Source organism: Uloborus diversus, chromosome 4 (genome assembly GCF_026930045.1).
Source record: "Uloborus diversus isolate 005 chromosome 4, Udiv.v.3.1, whole genome shotgun sequence".
NCBI classification, from domain to species: domain Eukaryota; kingdom Metazoa; phylum Arthropoda; class Arachnida; order Araneae; family Uloboridae; genus Uloborus; species Uloborus diversus.
In genome coordinates, this window is record NC_072734.1 from 94935057 (window position 1) to 94956263 (window position 21207).

The window sequence follows — 21207 nt, forward strand, 5'->3', positions numbered from 1 at the left end:
ATTTTCCCCTGACCATGGTTACATATTTATTCGTTTTACGATTGGTAGATAGCGTGTCACGCGATGGACCTTAGGTAGTGCGATGTCATGTAATGTTGGTAGAATTTTACCCCAGTTAAATTTTATATCCCTCGAACGTACGTCACACCGAGTTAGCTTGAAAGTTTTAGATACTGTTTTTATATGATTGATTACTCTTTAAATCACAACTTATTGGATCGAAGTTGAAATAAATTCATTTAGAATTTTTATTCAGTCTGTTATAAAATAAATAGCTTTTTTTTTTTTTTTTTTTAATGTTAAATTTTTTAACAGTATCCTGTAACATTACAATTGCGCACTTTTATTACGGATAATTTATTTTTGAATGATTGCTTCGTGACTATGAAAAACTTTTGAAACATTACGATTTATCTGTGTTCTTTTAGCATATTATATGGTATGAATAATAAATCTGAAAATATAAACTGAAATTTACGCAAAATTATAATTCTTAAAAATGTGAAGTAATATTGCGCTTAACAATTAAAAAATAAATAAATAAAATAATAATTCTAATAGTAGAAATAAATAAATAATTATGTTTTAAAACCTCACTGTAACCCATGATTGCGACTACTTTCAGGTGTCAGAAAACAAATTCAATTTTCCCCTTAAAATACTTTTACTTCAGTTACTTTTAAAAAACTTTTCTGAGGAAGCTTTCAAATATCAATGTTTAGCACCTTTCACTGCCTTCTGGAAACGATTTTCAATAATGAATGAAAATGCATTTACATTAGTTTCACTGTAGAACTTTTTGTTTAAGTTAAAAAACTACTTTACAATATCAGGAAATAGCCTTCATAATTATTGTTTTCCTATTTTTAGGTTAGTTTCACGGCAGTGTTTTTCGTTGAAATTAAAAAAACTGTTTTACAGGTTCGTTTTTCAAGGATAGTTTCACTGTAGTACTTTCTGTTGAAACTAAAAAACTGTTTTACAGGTTCGGAAGTTTTCCCCTTAATGATGTTTTTATACCCTTTTTCTTAAGGGTAGTTTGTTTTCTCTGCAGTATTTCTGTTGAAATTGAAAAAGTTGTTTTACAGGTTCGGGAGTTGTTTTTTTTTTCCTTCTCTCCTTTAGCAGAGATTAGATGTTATGTATTCAGAAGCTCATAAACATTTGTTTTCGTTATCAGACTTGAGGTCTTTAAACTAAGAAAGTTTTATAAAATAAATGATAGTGACGAAACATGTTACAGCTTCATACTTTGAATTTTTTCGTCAAGATAGCAATCGAAGACATGCCGATTAAAATTAGTTTACAATTCATGTAGCTCTTCTTTTTGAACATGAATATGCAATTTTCATATAGTAAATATATTATATCTTATAAGGATCATAAATCAAAATTATCTTTAAAAAACCAAAAATTTAAAGTAATATTCTTTGCTAGTTTATTCCATGTAATTTTGAACAAAACTCATCAAACAAAGATTTAACTGACAAAATATATTTTTAAACATCTTTTAAGAAATGTTGGGGTCAAATCGTATCATCACAACCGTTGGCCACATGCCCCTTTTGCCAATGATCAGACTTTTGATCAGTGGTCTTCTAATACGCGAGTTTTTTTTTTTTCATTTTTCGCTGAAAGGTTTTTTAATATTTTTTTCCTCTCCACTAGTGAAGTTGCATTATTTTTCTTGTAAGCACAAAACTAGGGAACAACATTAAAAAAAAGAAATAGAATCGACTTGTATATATGTATGTATGCATGTGTTACTAACATAGAAGGAGTCGTCTTTATTACCTTTTTTGTTTTTGAAAATTCTACTCATATAATATTCAAAAACATTCACAATTTCAATGAGCAGAAATGAGGTGCTCAGTGCAAGTTCTTTTTTGCTTTGAATCTTTGAAGTCGGTATTGTAAGCATGCTCTTGCACTTAACTGAAAAATTTAGTTTCTTAAAAGTAATTGCTTTTCTCACAACTCTTTTTATCTTACTTAAGAAATACTGTCAATTTTAGTTAACATGAACACACAAAAGGAAGGGGGAAAGGGATAGTGATAGTTAAAGTGGGGTTAAAAGTTTAATGAAGTTTTTTTTCTTTTTTTGAAGACAACCAATTCGATCGTCATCCAAGACATAATTGGAAGAATTCTTTTTTTTTTGCGTCATTTGACAAGTGAAATGTCACTTCAGAAAGAAAAACTTGATGCTAGGTATGTTCATTTCATGTTAACATATTTTATTTGTATTATTTTTCATCAATTTTTATGTGATTCTGATGAACTTTTCCTTTGTTATCAATGGCTTTTTTTTTCAAAAAATTACTTCATACATGTCATTTGTTTTCTGTAAGAAAATCTACTTTGTTTTCAAGTTTGTAATATGTAAATTTATTTGTGTTTGATCATCGGAATACCTTTAAGTGATGTACAAATTAAATTCTCTGCATTGCATGAAGATTTATTATTTTTCGCTACTTTAATAAAAATTCTTTAAACCTGTAAAAGTTTTTTTTTTCTTTTTTCAGAAAAATACAGTCAACTCTCGATAACTCGAAGTCGAAAGGAACCAGTTAAAACGTTCCGAATTATTGGTAGTTCGAGCTATGGGAAGTTTCCACAGCAGTCTCAAAAGTTTAAAACGCGGTGAAAACTTCGAGATAAAGGAATATTCGAGTTATAAGCTTCGAGTTATCGAGAATCGATTGCACTTAGTTTTTATTCATCCGTATGAACTTTAAGCATAATTCTATCTAGTGTCTGAGAAGTAAAATCTCTTTTTTTTGAAAGATCTTAATCCCGACTAATTGAAAAATTAATGAAATACATTCTTGAATCATTTCCAACTTGACATTCGTCAATTTAAAAGATGTACTCTGAGATGTTTTTCTGTTTTTAGTATCTGGCAGTAAATCTATTATTTTGTTTACTTGAAATATGGAAAAATAATGCGTATAGTTTTAGTGTTTATGTTATGGTGTAATGAATTGTAATCATCTTTACCTGCTAAAAATAGAATGGAATTGAGAAAATACAAATTAAATAAAACAGACACAGGTTTTTCACTCAAAGTTTTCTTTTTTTTTAATGAAATGACGTGATCACATAACAGGCATTAAGCCACACCAATGTATGATCTTAGAGATCAGCATAATTAAATGATTTTAAATTAAAAAGTTTGATTGTACTACATAACTGTAATTGTAACAGCATTTTTTTGTTTTGGCTAACGACCTTAAAAAGCACAATACAGGGTTGGTGAATCAAAGAGTCGGAAATTCTAAAAAAAAATTATAATTTACTACTTCTTTATAAAATTTCTCTGCACCACTATTTACATAAATATGATAAAGAAAACATTTCAGTAAATTATATGTCTGAATAAAATTTACTTCTATAAAATAACTTAAGCACAGCTGTATGCTCTCTGATGTCCCAAAATAATTAAAAATTCAAATACATAATAACTAAGTTATAAATAAATATCTACAATTTTTATAAAGCACCTCTTATACTGCTCTGCACAAAACCAGTTATGTACAGAAATAATCTACAAATTCTTTCCAAGTGTTTTGATTCACCACAGTTCCCTGAATAACAGATATGCCTAATCTTAATAATCATCATAACAATAATACTGTGGAGCGAAAATTTTTAACACCACTGCACATATGCCACGCATAAAAAATTAAATTACCAAGAAGGTGTGCTACAAAAAACTTATTTACACACATTACAGACAACACCAGATTTTCACTACCCATAACTTTCTATAATATGGCCCGTTTCCTAACCCTTTAATTTGGGGAAAAAAAAGACCAGAATTAAAGAAATAGACCCAAGAACATTTCCTATTAGGATGTTAAAAATTGAAATTCAATTTCTTCTCCCCCAAGTAACCCTTTCATTAATATTACTCAATGCTAGATTACAATAAAAAACATTGCCATCAGTTCCAATAATCCAGTCTTTTTTTTTTAAATATTTGCAACACAGACTTTGAAGACATATAATGATTGAATGTTACTTCATTTTCTCTTTGTTTTGTACAAAATGAATACATTTATATATTTATTACAAATATTTACAAATGACAATTATTGTTCTCTTTCTACAACTTTCTCACCAGTGGTGTACTTTGCACACCATCTCAAACCTGGAATGGCACATTTTTTTTAAAACATGGCAACAGCATCTTGGTAATCTCGACAGATGCTGGTTTAGAGTCTCCAGTTAAGACACAACAGGTGCATGATCACAAGGTGGGGGAAAGGGAGAAGTGCAGACACTGGGAGCGCAACTCCGTATTTTTGAAAACAAGTTTTTTTTTTTTTTTTTTTTTCAAATGGACGATCATGACTCCATCTTCAGCATGGGTGGGGTAAAAAGTTTTTTGGACAGGTTGAGTGGCTGAGACTCGCCATTGGGTTTGCGAGGAGCTTCAGACTGCACAGGCCTCGAATCCATTTGGTTCACCGGAGAAGGGATCCTAGAAGAGCACAATCCATTCATGACTAGAGGGGACGTGGAAGTATTTGGCGAGCGTGGGTTGTAGATCAACCTCGGAGAACCTGCCCTTGAGGTATTGACCACTTGGTTAGAGGAACCATAGTTCTGTTGAGAAACAGGAGAGTTCTGTTGCATATTCTGAGACTGTTCGTAAGCATGAATTTGAAGATTTGATGCAGACGAAACAGTGGCCACTGAGGTTTGTTGCGTAAAAGGCCAGGAAACTGTGGTTGATGGGGAATAAATAGATGCTGCTTGTTGAACATTACCTGCATGCTGTACATAGTATCCATTGGGACACAAAAGCAAACTTTTGTGTTGGGGAGGAGAAGGGGATGAGGTGAAAGTTGGAGGTGGCACTGAGGAGGAGTTATTAGGAACACTGCTGAAAGTATGGTTGCCATTCTGCATGCTAGGGCAGGTAAGCGATTGTGCTTCAACATGATGGGATTGAGATGGAGATTGGGATTGATTCTGATGGTGTGGAGAGTGACCAGCATGCTGCTGACCAGGTAAGGTTTCATTGCGCATGATAATATTATGGATCAAATCAGTCCTTTTTAATTGTTGTTCACTCAGATACCTAGGTGCTTGTTCAAGAGTTCTAACAAGTGTGCTATGTGTACTGGCTAAGGAAATCTGGCTAGGACTGGATGGACTCTCTGCTTCCCTCCTTGCAGCCCGAAACTTTTTGTGGTGACGGTATGCTTCATCCATCAACATGTTTGTGTTGACCAAAGGAGGTGCTTGCAATGCTCGTTTTAAAACAGGCATATCTTCAATGCTGTTAAACTTTTCCTGACTCTGCTGATGCTGATCATGATCGGTCATATCTTTCATCTTTTCATCTGCTGACAATCGCGGACTAGAGCAAACTGAAATGGTCGGTGTTGTGCTTGGACCATGTTCTTTTCCGCTCTCGATGCCAGAATCTGTAGGAGAATCAACCCGCCTTAGTTTTGGGTAGATTGGTCCTTTGACTGGGCTGTCAACAAAGTAGCCTTCGTCTCCAGAACTACTGCCGTGCTCAGAACCAGGATTCTCAGCAGTTCGTTTTGGTAGGTGTTGATGGTACTCCATGACAGATGGGGCATGTTCAGTGACCCAGCTTTCTTCATTCGCATAGCTACGAGAACTAGAGAAACTGGATGTCCTGATAGGACTTTTAACATCTTCTACGCCAATTCCACTGCTGCCAATCGACCTTGGAGAGCCAACAAGATCATGTTCATCTTTGGAATCGGTGGTGCTCCATTCACTACCTGTTGTGCTGCCACCATGCTGACTGTGTTGGCCAGGCGATGTGCTGCGCAAGTCTTCGACAGGGGACATGCAAGGCATTGACAGTAGGGCATGACTGGCATACTGACTCAAGATGTCATGAGGAATAGCAGGGTATGCATTAGGATTGGAAATATTTTCCGCAATGCTACTGTGCTCTCCTACATTGGTACATGGCTCCATTTTGTATGCTAAAAGCTTTTCAGAATGCAAAGTGTTCAATGTACGAAGATCAGGAATTTTCTTCATAAGGCTCTCAAATATGTTAGGGTTCTCAGGATGGCTTCTGGTTATAGACTTTTGCAAAATGTCCATCATTTTCTTTTGAATTTTCAGCACCAAATCTACATTTCTGAGTCCAGGGCGATCTGAAGAGAGAAAAAAACAACCCATAAATATTTTCATTACATATTAATGTGCACAGTTAAATGTAAAATCACTTTAAAATATTTAAATTTGCAAATCCTTTGAACTGCTGGGTTTTTTCAAGGCTAACCACACATTCCAGGGAGTAACATGGGTGGTGATTAGTTTAAGTAACTACAATCTAATTGTCTCGTCGTAATATTAAAAGATTTCCTGCCTATGAAAGTGCTTAGATATTTGTCGCTGATGCTCGTGAGGCATAAGTTTTTTTGTAAGCAAAAAAAAAAACTGATGACTTCTCACAAAATTTATGTTCCAGACAGTATAATTAAGTATGCATCCTTTATGATAAGAAACATACATAAATTTAAATGATATTGCATTCATGTTAATAAGCATCAATTAATGTATGCAATACTACTCAAATCTGTAATAGGACGTGCAGTTTTTAAGTTTTATGGGTTTTATTTTTAATAAAATTACTCCTACTATGCTATATTAGTTACTACATACTGGATTGATTTGACACTTACCGGGAGCAATAACAACAACAGCAGAGAAGAGGCCAACTTCATTGTCTGACAGGTGCAAAGTATTCAGTCTTTCTGCAAAGTCGAACATGGAGTCCAAGAGGAATCTGGCATTGCTAGCTGTATGTAGGGATTCCCTTCGCAGAACTTGACCATTTAAGCAAATTAGAGAATTCGTTTGGGAGTCAAACATGCTGGCTAGACGCACCAAAAGTACTTCAAACACACCAGCCTAGAAGAAAACAAGAAAGCGATTTATTAAAGATGAAATTAAGAAAAAGGGGAAACATACGCTGTGGTAAGTTTCTGGATCATTTAGAGTTGAAGTATGTCACTCGAAGCTTACCTTCAGAAGAGTGACTTGGTCCTCTTGAGTCAGAAAGTTAAAACCAGGTACTCGTTTGGCAAACTCGACAACTCCTTTGATGGCTGGTGCAAATCTTTGGGAGAAATCTTCCATGTAGTGGGAAACTCCATTTTCTAGGATATGTGGTAAAGGATTCAAAGGACAAGCCTGTGGACAAAAGAAAAAGAAAATCTTGAGGATTCATCTTTTTACATGCATCATTAGATTACATTTAATGCATTTAACATTTTATGTGCAAAGACTAGCCTACCCAAAATGTGATTAAGGAAATAGTTTTAAAACCCGTAGGTAAAAGTAAAATAGTTGATTAACTTCAGGGGTTTTCAAGAGTTGCAGTGCTTTTTTTTTTTAGTTCTTCCTACAAGTTTTATTTGATATAGACTCAGACTAAGTTTAAAATGTGTATTTTTTTATTTTTTGGACAAAGGTTTATATACAAGGGTGATTGGCAATTTTTAAATAGCTTTTTTAAAAAAACATGCATATTTTAAATTTATAAAACTATTAAATTTTACTATTTTTTGCTTTGATTTTCTCTGCCCCCCCCCCTTCCCCTCCATTTTAATGTACATGCAAAACTGCAAATTAAAAATATAAATAAATAAGTAAAAAGAGTATTTATAATTTTGAAATAATTGCAATCATTAAATAAGTGTCTCTGCGTTTTCAAATTCACTTTTGTTCACGAAGACAAGATGCGAGACTCAGCAGAAATAATTTGCATGTATTACACACCGCAGCCAGAAAATGCGACACTTTCGCTGTCGACGATAATAAAAAAAAGAAAAAAAAGCAAGGAAGAAGTATTGTAAAAAATAAAGAAGAAACTGCCGTTAAGACAAACTGAGCAAAGGACAAAATGAAAGTGCAGTCTGCGGTATGATTGGGTAACCTTGGCGCATCCTGAGGTCGGTAGCGATTGGCGCAAACGATCAGGGGCACAGCATCGAGCGCCTGTGTTGTGACCTTGGCCTTGAATAGCTACCGACTATTGGATGAAGTCGCACGTCTCTATGGTGAAATTGTTCGTGAGCTGACGTCAGAGCTGTTGTTTTTCAAGCGCTTCCTCCGCAAGATGAGGTACCCGTTGCATTTTCCGTTACAAAATCAAGACTACGGTTGCCTAATTATTGTATATGGACAGACGAAAATGCAGCCAGACAGATCTTGCATCCACGCGTCTCTGCTAGTGTGTGCGTGAATTCGATTTTTTGAATTAAAAAATTTCTCCAAAATTTTTTCCGCACATACAGAAACCTATGTCCATCGCAAATTAAAATTATGATTTGTAAATAAATTCACAACTGTTTTTTTTTTCGCTTTTTTGATAAGATGCTTAAGTAAGATTTTTGTTTCAAGAGTCCACAATTTAATTTCTCCTAAACATTTTTTAAAGTTACTTTAATCTAAAAAAATACTTGGGCCTTGTTTAATATATAAAATATACTATTTCCGCACCGAATGACGAAAAGAAAAAAAAACATTTTGTGATAAAAAAAAATATTTTAATGATACAAGGATAAAAAAGTGCCAACTGATGCGCTAAGTTTTTTCGCTGGTTAGTCAACGTTGAATCATTTGAAACAACACGTCAGTTACAAAGATACACTTGAAAATTGATAAACAAATTGAAGGTCGAAAGCTATTGAGAAATCGGGGATTGCTCAAGGAAGATATGAGCAGTCGCACTTACTTCCTCTCCGATCGTTTGCAATTAAAAGGGGGGACATGGAATAAACTCTAGACTGTTCTAAGAACACTCTATGGCTTTTTATAATTTCCATAAATTTGTTTTGCTTATGTACTTAATTAGTACTAACTTCTTAAGTTCAAAAATACAAAATATTACTTGCTGTTGCACAAAAAGTAGTGGGACTTTTATTTACTCTGGGGTAAGAAATTCATCCGCCCATTGCAAATTAAGGTCAAATAAAACTCTTTGAACTAAAAATAGGTAATTAATTAATTTTAAAAAAGGAATGGAATAAACCGTCAAAATATGGAAGATTGTGTAAAAAAGTTTGTGTTTCAAAAATTCACAAAAGCAGGAAAAGTAAAAACTTCTCTGCATCTGATCAATTTACATTGATATGATTCAAGTTAAAACTGTTGAAAAAATCCCCCTCCCCTTTTTCTGAAAAATACTAATTAATTTGGCGATCGCCAAGATGTGCGAACAAGCGCCTTGAACCAGGAAGTGAGAAGCGAGTGAATTGAAAAACGCGAAAATCGCGCCTTTGATTCGCTCACAACGAAAATCAAGGTCTCGAGCGCAGAGAGCGCACGAGTCGACCTTGTCGCTCGCCGAGAGATTCAGCAGAAAGATGGGAATGAAAATAAAAATAAAAAATTCGTGATAAAACAAAATCCCCCAACATGGAGAAGTCGCGTACACTTTCTCCTTGAGCAATTATTAGCCAAAGGAGAAATGTTTTTTCGGCTCAAAACGTGACGCAAGGCCTTGGATTTGAAGAGAGGATCTTCGAATCTGGAATATTTTTTCATCGCAACTCTTTACCATTTTTTTTTTTTTTTTTTTTTTTTTGTCTCTCTCGAGTTAGACTGCACAAAAATGAGGTCAAGATCTGTTTCACGATAGTTCTCTCGAAAAGATTGCTATCGGTAATATTCGAACTTCCGGGATTTTCTTTTCTCTTTGTCCATTTCCTCAGTGAAAGTTTTTTTTTCCCTTTTTTTGTTCCCAGTTAGATTTGAAGTTCAACATGCAGAACTTAATTAAATCCTGATAATGCAATAGTCAAACGAAATCTAAATTGATTGCCAATCTCGAGAAATATTCGGCGATATCTTTGTTCTAATGTTTAATTTTAAAATTTTCGAAGGTTTTTAAATTGTTTTACGCATCTCCCCCCCCCCTTTTAAAAATGATGTCCAAAACAAGTAGGAAAGATAAGAAGTTATTTCATTCTAGTACTAATCATACTCTAATTTTCTTTCACCCTCCTCCCGGAACTAAAACAGGGATTTTTGGGGGATTTCTAAATAAATGATCAAAACGCGGAACGAGCACGCCATAAAAATAATTAAGTCAAATTTTGAAAATCTTTCCATCTACTATTCCTTTCTATTTGCAAAATATAATCCAACTTATAAATTGTAATTAGTTCAAAAAAAAAAAAAAAAAAAAAAGTTGAAAACCTTTTCCTTTTTTTTTTCATAAAATATGCGGTTCATTTCAACTGAAAAAAAAAAAAAATAATAATAATAAACGCGTCATTGACTCACCACTGCAGATCCTGTTGGAAGAAAAAAAATTGTTCTTAATGAAAGAATAATAGGGCACTCACCAGTGTGGGCGTGCCCTGGGCGTAGACTTGTTGCGATCGGGCCTTCTCGATGAGGGCAACCACCTTCTCGCGGGTGTAATCGCAGGTCTCTTCGTGAGCCTGCACCACTGTGCTCAGCAGGTGAAGCTCATCCTCCAGCTCGGCGCACAGGGCCTTCTCGTGGCTACTGGCGTTCACCTTCTGCATTGCAGCGAGGATTTTGGCCTTCTCTCTCTTGGGGACACGACCGAACCGGACCGCTGGGGGAGAAAGAGAAAAATAGTTTTCAATACAGGATAACAATTAATCGGGAGAACATATATGTCCACTGAAAAGCCATACTATGCTGAGAAAATTATATTTAACAGCTTTTTGCCATCAGTGAATTTTTTAACCGAAATTCATCCTAAACGCAAGTCATCTTCATTGAAGTGCACATCGTCTTTCTCAATTAGTCAAGTTCCAATAATAATGAATATTCATTTACATAAATTAGCCTCAAGCATTTCCATCATAATGCACTTTCAAAAGTTATGCCCATGCTCTCAACACAGCAAGCAAGTACTGCACCACTGACGTAATTAGTTTTTGTCACTGTAATGTCGGTGGCGGGGGGATGAGATCGATAAAATCTTTTCCATTTCAAAACAGCTTGTTGGTGACAAACACTTTTTAGTACCCCAAGACAAAGAACATCAAAATTACCTTTCCATATTTGTTATTTTATTAATTGAAATTTCAAAAAAAAAAAAAAATAATAATAATAATAATAATAAATAAATAAATAAATAAAATAATTAATGCATTTAGCTGTGTAAGGGGAAAAAATCAAGCTTATTAAACATTTGAGAAAAAGACGGTCAAATTATTAAACTTAATATCGAAGACAATATGTTTGGAAAAACGTGAACGTTGTTTTAAACACTCTTAAATAATCATCTGATTTTCCTATGCAAAGGCGAACATTACCTTGACACGACAAGGCCGCCGCGTTTATTTCATTTTATAGCCGATTTTTTCCCCTCCGTGACGTCATGGCTACGCAGAAGAAGAGAAACCAACACAAAAGGACAAACAATTAAGTTGCAAAAACAAAAAACTCTTCGAAATGCGCTTGTACATAAACTAGCAGCCTTCGCAGCTGCTTTATTATTTCTTCTTTGCTATGTGTCCGTGAATATGCGAATGTAAATAAATATAGATATATCCAACGTTTTTTTTTTTTTTTTTTTCATTCAAGGCAAAAACATTATTCGAAGAATGACGGCGACGTTACCTTCCACGTTGAGAGGAAAAATTTCTGCCTTTTCAGAGCTCAGTTTCGAGGCTGTGCGTTGGCAATGAAATATTCAAGGTCTGCTATTTTCCAAAAAAATTCCGTATTGCCGCAGCAGAATCTGAGTTAATGGAGTCGCTAAGCGGTGACAGAAATCGCTATTTAGTTAGAACATTGAACTTTTCTCCCTTTGGATATAAATATGCACATAAATTACAGCATTTTTTTTAATTAAAAAAAAAGTCATTTTTAAGGTCATTTAATAGAATGTAAAGTAAAAACTCAAAATTTGAAGACAATTTAAAAATTCTATTTCCAATCAAAGCAGATAATGTCCTTTAATGCTGTCTAACGCAATGAATTAAGATTTAGAAAACGGCATTGATTACTAATTTCCAATTGATCGTTAAAAATTAAGTTGTCCAATTTTTTTCTTCATAAATAAAAATCTTAATTAGATCAAAATAAATTGTTCATGCATTAAAAGTCATAAAACTATGATTTTTCAGAAAACTGTTCGCACTAGATTTAGGATTTAATTATATAATTAAAGCTGTCTCGAAATTTGAAAAAATAAATAAGTAACGGCCATGAAAAAAACCACAGCTGACGATTACAAAAATGGAAAAATTACTTCATCGCTAACCTTCAAAATACATAATGGATGCTCGTAGATATCGCACGAGGAGCTCTCTCTCTCCCTCCCTCTTTCTCCTCATTCCTGGCATCAATCCAATAAAGAATGCGATGCTAATTCCCAATCGAAAATGACCAATTAAAAAAAAAACATTCATTCTAAGTGTATCAAGATCGCCTTTCAGATGACGCAATAATGAAAAGCAGTCGAATGATAAGGAGAAATTAAATTTTATTCTCAGAATGAGAGAGAGGTGTCGCAGTCTTCGTAATCTCTTGCATCACATGTCGTAATAATTTGCGGTGGCACCGCATGGTCGAGACACATTTGTCTGCTTAAATCAATCAGACATTTTTCGTTTACAAGAGCTAAAATTTCTTCATGCAGTCTTAACATTCACTATGAACAATTTGGCAATTCAAAAAGCAGTAGCCACTTGCCGAACATAATATGAATAAAAATTGAATTTCGCTCATCAAAGTTATATTTTGCTAAAAAAAATATTTAATCACTATTTCGGGAAAATAATACACTTTATTGGATCGGGGGAAAAAAAGGAAAAAATATTTAATGATAATATTTGCTGTTTATCTAACAATTAAAAAACGACAATACAATTTCAAAATCGTTTGAAATATTAGCAAACGCAAAATTACTTTCATAAATATCGATTAGCTTATGGTTTTATCGGCTACAATGAGAAATTAATCATCAATATTAATGTTTTAACTAGCTCAAATTAAAAAAAATATATAAACATTTTTTTAAATGGTGAGAATTATTGTATATGTATTTATTGTAGCATTAAATTAAGCCTTCTCGCAATGACGCACAGCTGTTGCCACCCCTAATAGAAAGTCAATAAATAGTGCTAACCTCCATCTTTAAAAGGTCAGGAACTGCGCAACACGTTTTAAGTATACGATTTTTGAATTTACTTCTATCATATATCAATTTTTATGCAAATAAGTACCAAACAATTACAAATAAGGAACACTAAGGGGCAGGACAATATATATTGTTTAAACTGAAACCATTTTTGTTGAATATTTACATTTTATTACACATTTGATAATTTTAGAATAACTTAAAATCGGAAAATATACCATAATTAAAGAAGGTTTCCCTCGTGGAGGAGAGATTTTTTTACCCTCGTGATACGAAAAATTAAATGAAAAATTCCATTTAAAGAAAATGTTTATTGTTTCACTAAGTTTAGATTTTTTTTAATGATACACATAACAATTAAAACTTCATTGAGCAAAACATACTAATCACTAGAAAGTAAATTATTTATGTAGCGTCGATTAAAAACAGTTATTCCATGCATGTTACCTTAATTTGAATCGGTTGTTACGTAAGTCAAAAAATTGCAATTGATATTAAAAAAAATAAATTTTCAAAAACTTACGAGCATCTTGCGATTTTCTAGATGTTTTTTTCTTTCTTTGGGCCGGTACTTGTACCGGAGGAAAAGCGTTACCGCTTACAACATTATGCTGGGGGGCCAAGGATTGCATGGGGCCCGGTACCACAGGGTAAGTTGGTGATCGATATGGGGCAGTCCACGGTTTGTCTGCCGTTAATAGCCGGCTTAAAATGCTAGTCATTTTCCGATATTTTTATGCAAATTTTTACCACGGAAATGTTCTACGCAGAAGATCCGAACACGGAATTCCGACGCAGCGGCTGTAACAAGTGTTTCTCCGGCAGGTAGGAGCACACGCTTCTTCGAACAGATGAGCGCATAGTTCTGGAAGTCGCCAACGGGCCGCAGATTTCGGCAGGAGGATGGGTTGCAAAGCGCGAGCGCGTCGTCGCCAAGTGAAACCGCCAAGTGCGCATAATACTTAGCGACCTTTAAAAACTTCGAACGAACGCAGTGCTCTTGAACATCAGGATTTCCGTGTTACTGCGTAATTAAAACAAGGAACTTTCATAACAGCGCAATTTGATGTGAAGACTTTTATTAATATTAAACCTTGAATCCTTGAAATGTGACAACATTGTTTAAGGGTAAAATTTTCACTTAAGTAGATGTTAACATTTAACAATAGAATATTCGAAAAAACATGGGGTTTTTACAATTGTGCAAATAAATATTCGAAAGAAAGTAATTTTCCCTATTTTTGAATATTTTAATTCTGTGAGGTGTTTTAATACAAATGAATATTTATTTATTTTTGAAGGAAAAAAAAGCAAGTTTTATAATTTTTTTTAAAAAATGAGGAAGTTCAACACAAATCTGAACCATTATTTAAGGTTTCAGAAAGTGTTTTCATTTTAAATAATGAAGAGTTATTGTTTTACGGGAGAAAATATAATCATTAAAATGTTACTCCGGCAATTCCCGTTTTGAGTGGCGATGCTAGGAAATTCATAAAACTAAATTGATCAGATTCTCTCCCCCCCCCCCCACAATATATATAATTAAAGAAATGAACTCTCGATAACAGAGAAATTAACTTTCGATATCACATTCCGAGTGATAAGTCTCTTTTGCAAAGTTACGTTGGCCTCAAAGTAAGGGATAAAAGTAAACACTTCAGACGCCGGCTGTTAAAATTTGTGATTTGACTATATTTTTCAAAGGGAGGTTTTTCCCATAACAATGAAGATAATAAATCATGCCTCATAAAAAAAAACATAAAGGGGATTACTTATGTTTAGATTAGATTCTAGAAAAAATAATAGGGTATCGAATTTCAGATTGTTTTATTGGTTGTCATATTTATTAAGTGATCGCTTCGTTTTTTTTCCCTGCCAGATGTGGGGAAAAGATCTAAGTTTTTCCTAACGGTTTGTCACTTCAATATTCTCTTAGTATCGATATGAATAATTAAAAGTAACCTTTTCTTTAATTTCTGTTACATAATTTATGAAGCAAAATATCTTCACACGAGCGATAAATCTAGCTGAATGGTGGCCCTAATCCACTTTCACGGCCATTTCTAACTAAAACGCGTTGGCGGTTTCCAGGCGCGTCGGAAATCGAAAAACAGCAGAAAAGAAAAGTAGGGGAGGGGGAATCCTGAGAATGATACGTCGAATTTAAATCTTGTACAGGGTGAAGAAGAGCGCAGCGCCCTCTGGGAAAAAGACATCGTAGCCTTGAACTTGTTTCCTCGCTCGTATTTTGGCGACCTACTTCTTTTTCCTTTTCCAGCAGCCCGACCTTCAAGCCGGCATTTACCTCTGGCGACGATATCGCTGCTCCGAGGTCGATAACAGAGCATATTTTGTCGCCAAAAGTGACTAAAGGAGAAAACCAAAATCGATGAATTGACTAAATCAGCTCGATAGTTCAGATTCTGTTCATTTCATGATTTTTTAACAATTATTACTTGATTCATTGAAAAATTTGTTCAACCCAGCTCAAATAACACTTGAATTTTTCAATGAAATGAAGATGTTTCTTCTGATGTTTTAAAATTCGTATATTATTTTTTTTAAACAAAATATATTTTTCATTTCAACTGGTTAAAAAAATTACCTTTAAAAATAATAATCAATTATTTTGGGCATAAATGAGCACAGCTCGGTAAGCAACGATTTGTGCGTCAATTTTGATTACAAGAGTCTCCCCCCCCCCCCCCCACATTGAAGATTTAAAAAAAAAAAAAAAACTCCTCTAAAATTGTTAAAATTTTAGAGCATTCCTTCAATCATCCAAGTAAATTAAGTAGTAAAGCATATTATCCATTAATTTCCTTTTTTTTTACCCTTTGCGAATGGTGCACGAAAATACCTTTAAAAGTTCTAATGATTATATGTTCAAATGATGAACGGCTTCCACTAATAGATACCAAAATTCTGTCTATTTATAAAAGCAGCACAAAATAAGAGAAACTATAATTAGAATATATTTCCCCCATGAGATGAACTTGACTACATTCTTACAGCCAACGCCCTACTGTGAATGGGAAAAGGTTCAACGCCAAATGGCGTAGGTATTTGGCGGTAATCGATAGCTCCACATGTGGATGCTGAGCTGAATTCCCGCCCCCTCCCCCTTTCCTCCAGACCCTCTCCCTCCCTTCTGCTGATTCGCGAAAACCTTCGAGAGAGGAGCAAACAGCAAAGGTTCTTTTCCAAGACGTAAACAGCCAACGTTTGCACACGACTGACCTTGTCCTCTAAAGAGAATAATTTCCTTTCTCTTTTACCTTGGATTTTTATATTTTTTTCCCTTCTCCCCAACCTAGTGTTACGAAGTTCGATTTCTCTTCAGACGTCAGCGGGTGCAGATCAATGCTGCTGCTCTGTGACCTTTTCAGGTGCATTTCGCAGTTTTAACCAGGGAATCGTTTCTCGAAATAGCTGCAACCGATTTTGGGAAAGGAGGTGAAAGAAAAGCATGGTTATTGAAGCTCACAGTGGCGTGATTTTCATTTTGAATTTCCGCACATCAAAATTTCTATTCACACATATTTTTTATTATAGCTGATTACATGCTGGAACAAACGTATTCATAAAACTTAACTTATTCTTTGAAAATATTTGAAGTAAGCTAGCGTAATCCTGGTTCAGTCACTCTGAATATTTCCAATTTTCAAGAATTAAAATATACAGCATTTACTAGCTTCTCTTGTACAATTTTAAGTTCTTTCTCTCCAACTTTAGAGGCTAGTTGAGCATTTAACTAACATTGAAATTACTAAAAATCAAGTTAGCAGTTAGTGAACTACAATCACAAAAAACTTTTTTAACTGTGACTAACTATTAAGCAGAGTTGATCTCAAAATCTTTGAAATATATCAACACACAATTGCAGCAAAAATGAATAAAGAAATAAAAACAAATTTCAATCTATTTTTGAAAACATCTAAGTTACATTACTCTTAAATGTAAGGCAGATACGACTGAAATAATTTAAACATTGAAAACTAACTCACGTGTAAATTTCTTCAAAGGTTTCGGCATCATTAGCATAAATTTTCATTTACAATGAAACACATTGTGATATGTTCTACAAATTCATTTTGCAACAATCAATTTGACGCGCATTATTTTGATATTATTTTGACGCAGCAGAATTTTGGAGTGCAAAACAGAACTACAAGGAACATAAAATGCTTATTTAACATATCAAGAATAGCTGGCCTCTATAATTTGTAAAATTTATCGTCTGGCTGTCTAGTGACGTAATTAACTTGCTGCCGCAATTTCCGGCACATTCGTTGTTTTATCAGACACAATGATTTTTCGAGTCAGCAATACGATTCTCAGAATGTTTGCCAGTAAAATTGTTTTATCAGACGGGAATTTGCGCCAAAACAAGCATTGCGGAACAAAACGCAAATTCCTGTTATCGGCTAAAGGGTAAAAATATGTGTGCTTAGTTGACATTGAAAATATCAAGTGTTTCAAGGTTCGAAAACAAATTTATCTAGCTTGGAACAAGTGTGAGTTATCATCTTAATCGCAATGCGTTCTATTTTTACCAGCGGAATTAACAAATTATGACTTTCTCAAAAAGCTTTGACATTTAAATCCAAATAAATTGATTTTTTTTTTTTTTTTTTTGTTGATGTACTTCACAAAAATTTCACAAGTGATCAATTACATTGCATTGAGAGGATTTTTAGAAATGATTTAAAAAACAAGGTACAAAAGGACTAGAAAAAAATATAAAAAAGACAACCAAAGCAGCATTTAAATAAAATTTTTTGCAAAAAAAAAAAAAAAAAAAAAAGAAAGAAAGAAAGTGGTCCCAAACAGAATTTTCGAAAATATCACCTTAATTGCTTTTCTCCCACCCATCCATGTAAAAATAGACAATTCAACGAACTCTAAAAATTTCGTTTACAGTATACTAGGACTCAAACGAAAAATAAATTAAAAAAAAAAAAAAAACACACACACACACACCAATAACTATCATAAATCGTAATACACGAATTTTCGGCACTTCGATGTAAAAAATATAATAAAATAAAAAGAGCTCTGATGCATCTTTTTCTCTATTATCAAAAGTTCCGTAATTGCATAGCTCTTTTTAACGTTGTAAAACTGTACAGAAGCATAAGAAAAAACATTAAGAATAATTCTTCTTTTTTTTTGAATTTATAAAAACTAGAAATTCACCGAACTGGCGAGTAGCGCCACATTCTGAGAACCCGAATCGATTCGAGCCGAGAAGTGCATACAATGAACGAGAGGGAGAGCACGTTGATTTGACCTTGAACTGCGGCATATAAACAAGAGGTCCTTATTGGGAAACCGCCAATGCCTATACGCTGTCGCAGGGAAAGCTTAACGTGACATGAAATTAGAAAAAGTTTTGGTGCAGTGCTGCCATCTGTGGTTGAGCATACAAACTATTGAGTGCCCTATGATCAGTTTCTTCACCATTTGATAAGTATCATCATGGAGTCTCTCCTTTTTTAAATGCAGTAGAAGTCACAATAAAAAAAACTGAATCATTAAAAAAGGAAATAAATTTGCTTCATAAAATTGATGCGAGTGGATTCCAACTTTCAAAAAAAAAAAAGAAAAAAAAAGTTCTTAGTTAATCATTCAGACACTAGATGGCACTTCAATAACTTGGCTATTACAGGTTTTTATCAGATTTTCTGTGTACCAATAAGCATGGAACAAGTTTCACATAAACTCAAAAAAAAAAAAAAAAAAAGGGCAAAAAGGTGCTGCCTACAATGTTAAATGAGCAAACCTGAACAAGATTTACTTTTTTAAATGAATACTATTTTTTATTAAAACGATTTTTTTTTTACAATGAAAGCAAAGAGTCACCATTACAACATTATTTCTTTATAGATAAAAAATTCGTTTGTTTTTCTAAAACATTAGAAATAGTTTGAAATTTTGCTTTTAAAGTTCGTACGTAACAGAAAGGTACATTATACTTGTTTAAATACCATGTTTTTTTTTGCTTAAAAAACAGCATCTAAACACACTTTTAATCTAACATGTATACATAAATATATGGATATTGAGCAAGAAATTAAATCGAAGAAGTACTCACCATCCCTGGACATGCCCACTGCAATGCACTTTTTGAGACGGCAGTATTGACAACGGTTTCGGTTAATCCGTAGGATGGAACATTGCTGGTTTTTGGTGCAAGGCCTATACTGTATTTTCTGTTGGATACTTCGACGGAAAAAGCCCTACAAAGAAAAAATATTTGATATAGTTTTGTTCTCTGCATTTTAATAGAAAGTCTTGGTAATATATTTTATATGTGTATATATGTAATATATATTCTATTTTTTGAATTCAAGACAATGAAATATGTTATGCTGTAAACAAAAGGGCATCAAAAATTTCGAATGAAATTCTCATGCAGTAGCAAATAAAAAAAAAGTTTGATTTCAAAGTATTTTGTTTAAAATGTTTTTAAAAAAATGAATCATTTTAGGGTTTTTTTTTTGGGGGGGGGGGGGGGGGGTAGAAGGATGAAAAAAAAAAACATTTCATAGGAGAAATGCAGACTCAACATGAGTTTCATGACACGATAAAACAAAGGATTTTGAACATTAAGAAAGTTATTGTTTTTCGCGATCAAGACAAGTTCTTTGAATAAGCAAAAATTTTCAGAAAAATTAACTCATAAAAATATTGCGCAGCAATATATATATATATATATATATATATATAGAAAAAATATAAGAAAATTAAAACTTAAAAATGATCAAAACATGCTTCTACTACACTTTACCAAATAGTAAGTGATGTAGTAAAGATTTTATCCTCTAACATGATTTTCTGATTTTTTTTCTCACCCCCCCCCCCCCTTTCTGGACAAGAAAATATTTGAACTTCAAAGATCAATATTTGGATCCTTTTTCATTTTTTAAACAGAGAATTACAAGAAATAAAAAGTATATAAAAAAAAGACAAAATTTTACAATTTAGTAGATGAACAATTTTGATCCCTTCTTTTAACCTAACATGAAACGAAGTTTAAAAACTAACAAATGATCTCATTTCATTTCGCAGTAAAAAAATTTCCAAGTTTTCTTTAGTAGTTTCATAATAACTCTTACTTACACTATTTTTACATTTCCCTTCCTTACGCTCTTTAGTTTTCAAATTCTTGAGACACATGAAGGACCGTGTAAAACTAGTATTTCAAAGAGTTCTTTCAATTACTGTCTCCGGCAATTGACTAAAATCACAACGTAATTATCACCATTTATGCGACAAGAATTTTTCTCATCATAAAAACGATGATACTCGAGAACAATTAAAAACAAGATTTCACACATTCACTGACACCATCTTCGAAAAAGTTGTAGTATCGCAGAAATAAATCCAGTGAAAACGCTGACGCGGAAGGAACAAATATCACAACTGGTAACAAGAAAAATACACGAGAGAAAGGCAAGCGGCACGTTTCACCAGCGCCCGAACACAACTGTGCCTAGTTTCAACCAACCAAAAATGCTTCCTACTTCTTTTTTTTTGTTAACTTTATTATTTATTCGCGCAATCCCCAATAAACTCCGAACAATTTAGGTCAGGCCAAACGGCTACTCCAAAAACAAGGCAGTTGAGAAGGGGGGAAACTGTATCGTATAAGTTACGCAACTACCCCTCCATTTTAGCCTGATTTCGAAAGGTTCAACGACCGGCCAGCGCATACAGTGGCACACTTTCCATGAAAGTGAAAGTGATCCGGGGAGGGAGGCAACAGCTCTGCTGTAATGATGAAGGGGGGGGGGGACTAATCACGTGATACATATTCAAGTTCAAAACAAACGATCCAGTGAGCAAGCAGGCCGAAACGAGGGGGGGGGGAGTTCTATTAAAAAAAAGTAGAATAGTAAAAAACGAATAAGTGTAAGCGCTTCAGGCCGTTGACCTTATTGGCCTGGAAGTTGGGTTACATTCGGTCATTCAACCCGAATGCCTCTCTCTATGACGTCAGTTCAAGACAGTCTCCTATTGGATAGCGATTTCACCTGGGCTGGAATTACTGATTGCGCCAAGTT

The 21207-nt window shown here is 33.9% G+C and overlaps 1 protein-coding gene across 2 annotated transcripts in view; it reads right to left on the reverse strand.

Moving 5' to 3' along the window:
• Positions 1–3055: 3055 nt before the first annotated feature.
• Positions 3056–21207, reverse strand: part of LOC129221405 (ecdysone-inducible protein E75-like) — a 28718-nt gene continuing 10566 nt past the window's right edge. The window contains exons 3-7 of one of the 2 annotated variants that reach the window (XM_054855885.1): positions 19236–19380; positions 10359–10597; positions 7030–7197; positions 6687–6915; positions 3056–6155 (exon numbers count right to left, since the gene is read on the reverse strand). In XM_054855885.1, the coding sequence (XP_054711860.1) occupies positions 4351–6155; positions 6687–6915; positions 7030–7197; positions 10359–10597; positions 19236–19380 (2586 nt within the window). In that variant the 3' untranslated portion in view covers positions 3056–4350. Of the gene's footprint in view, positions 6156–6686; positions 6916–7029; positions 7198–10358; positions 10598–13661; positions 14006–19235; positions 19381–21207 lie in introns of those variants that run through there. The other variant, XM_054855886.1, reaches the window with a different exon arrangement.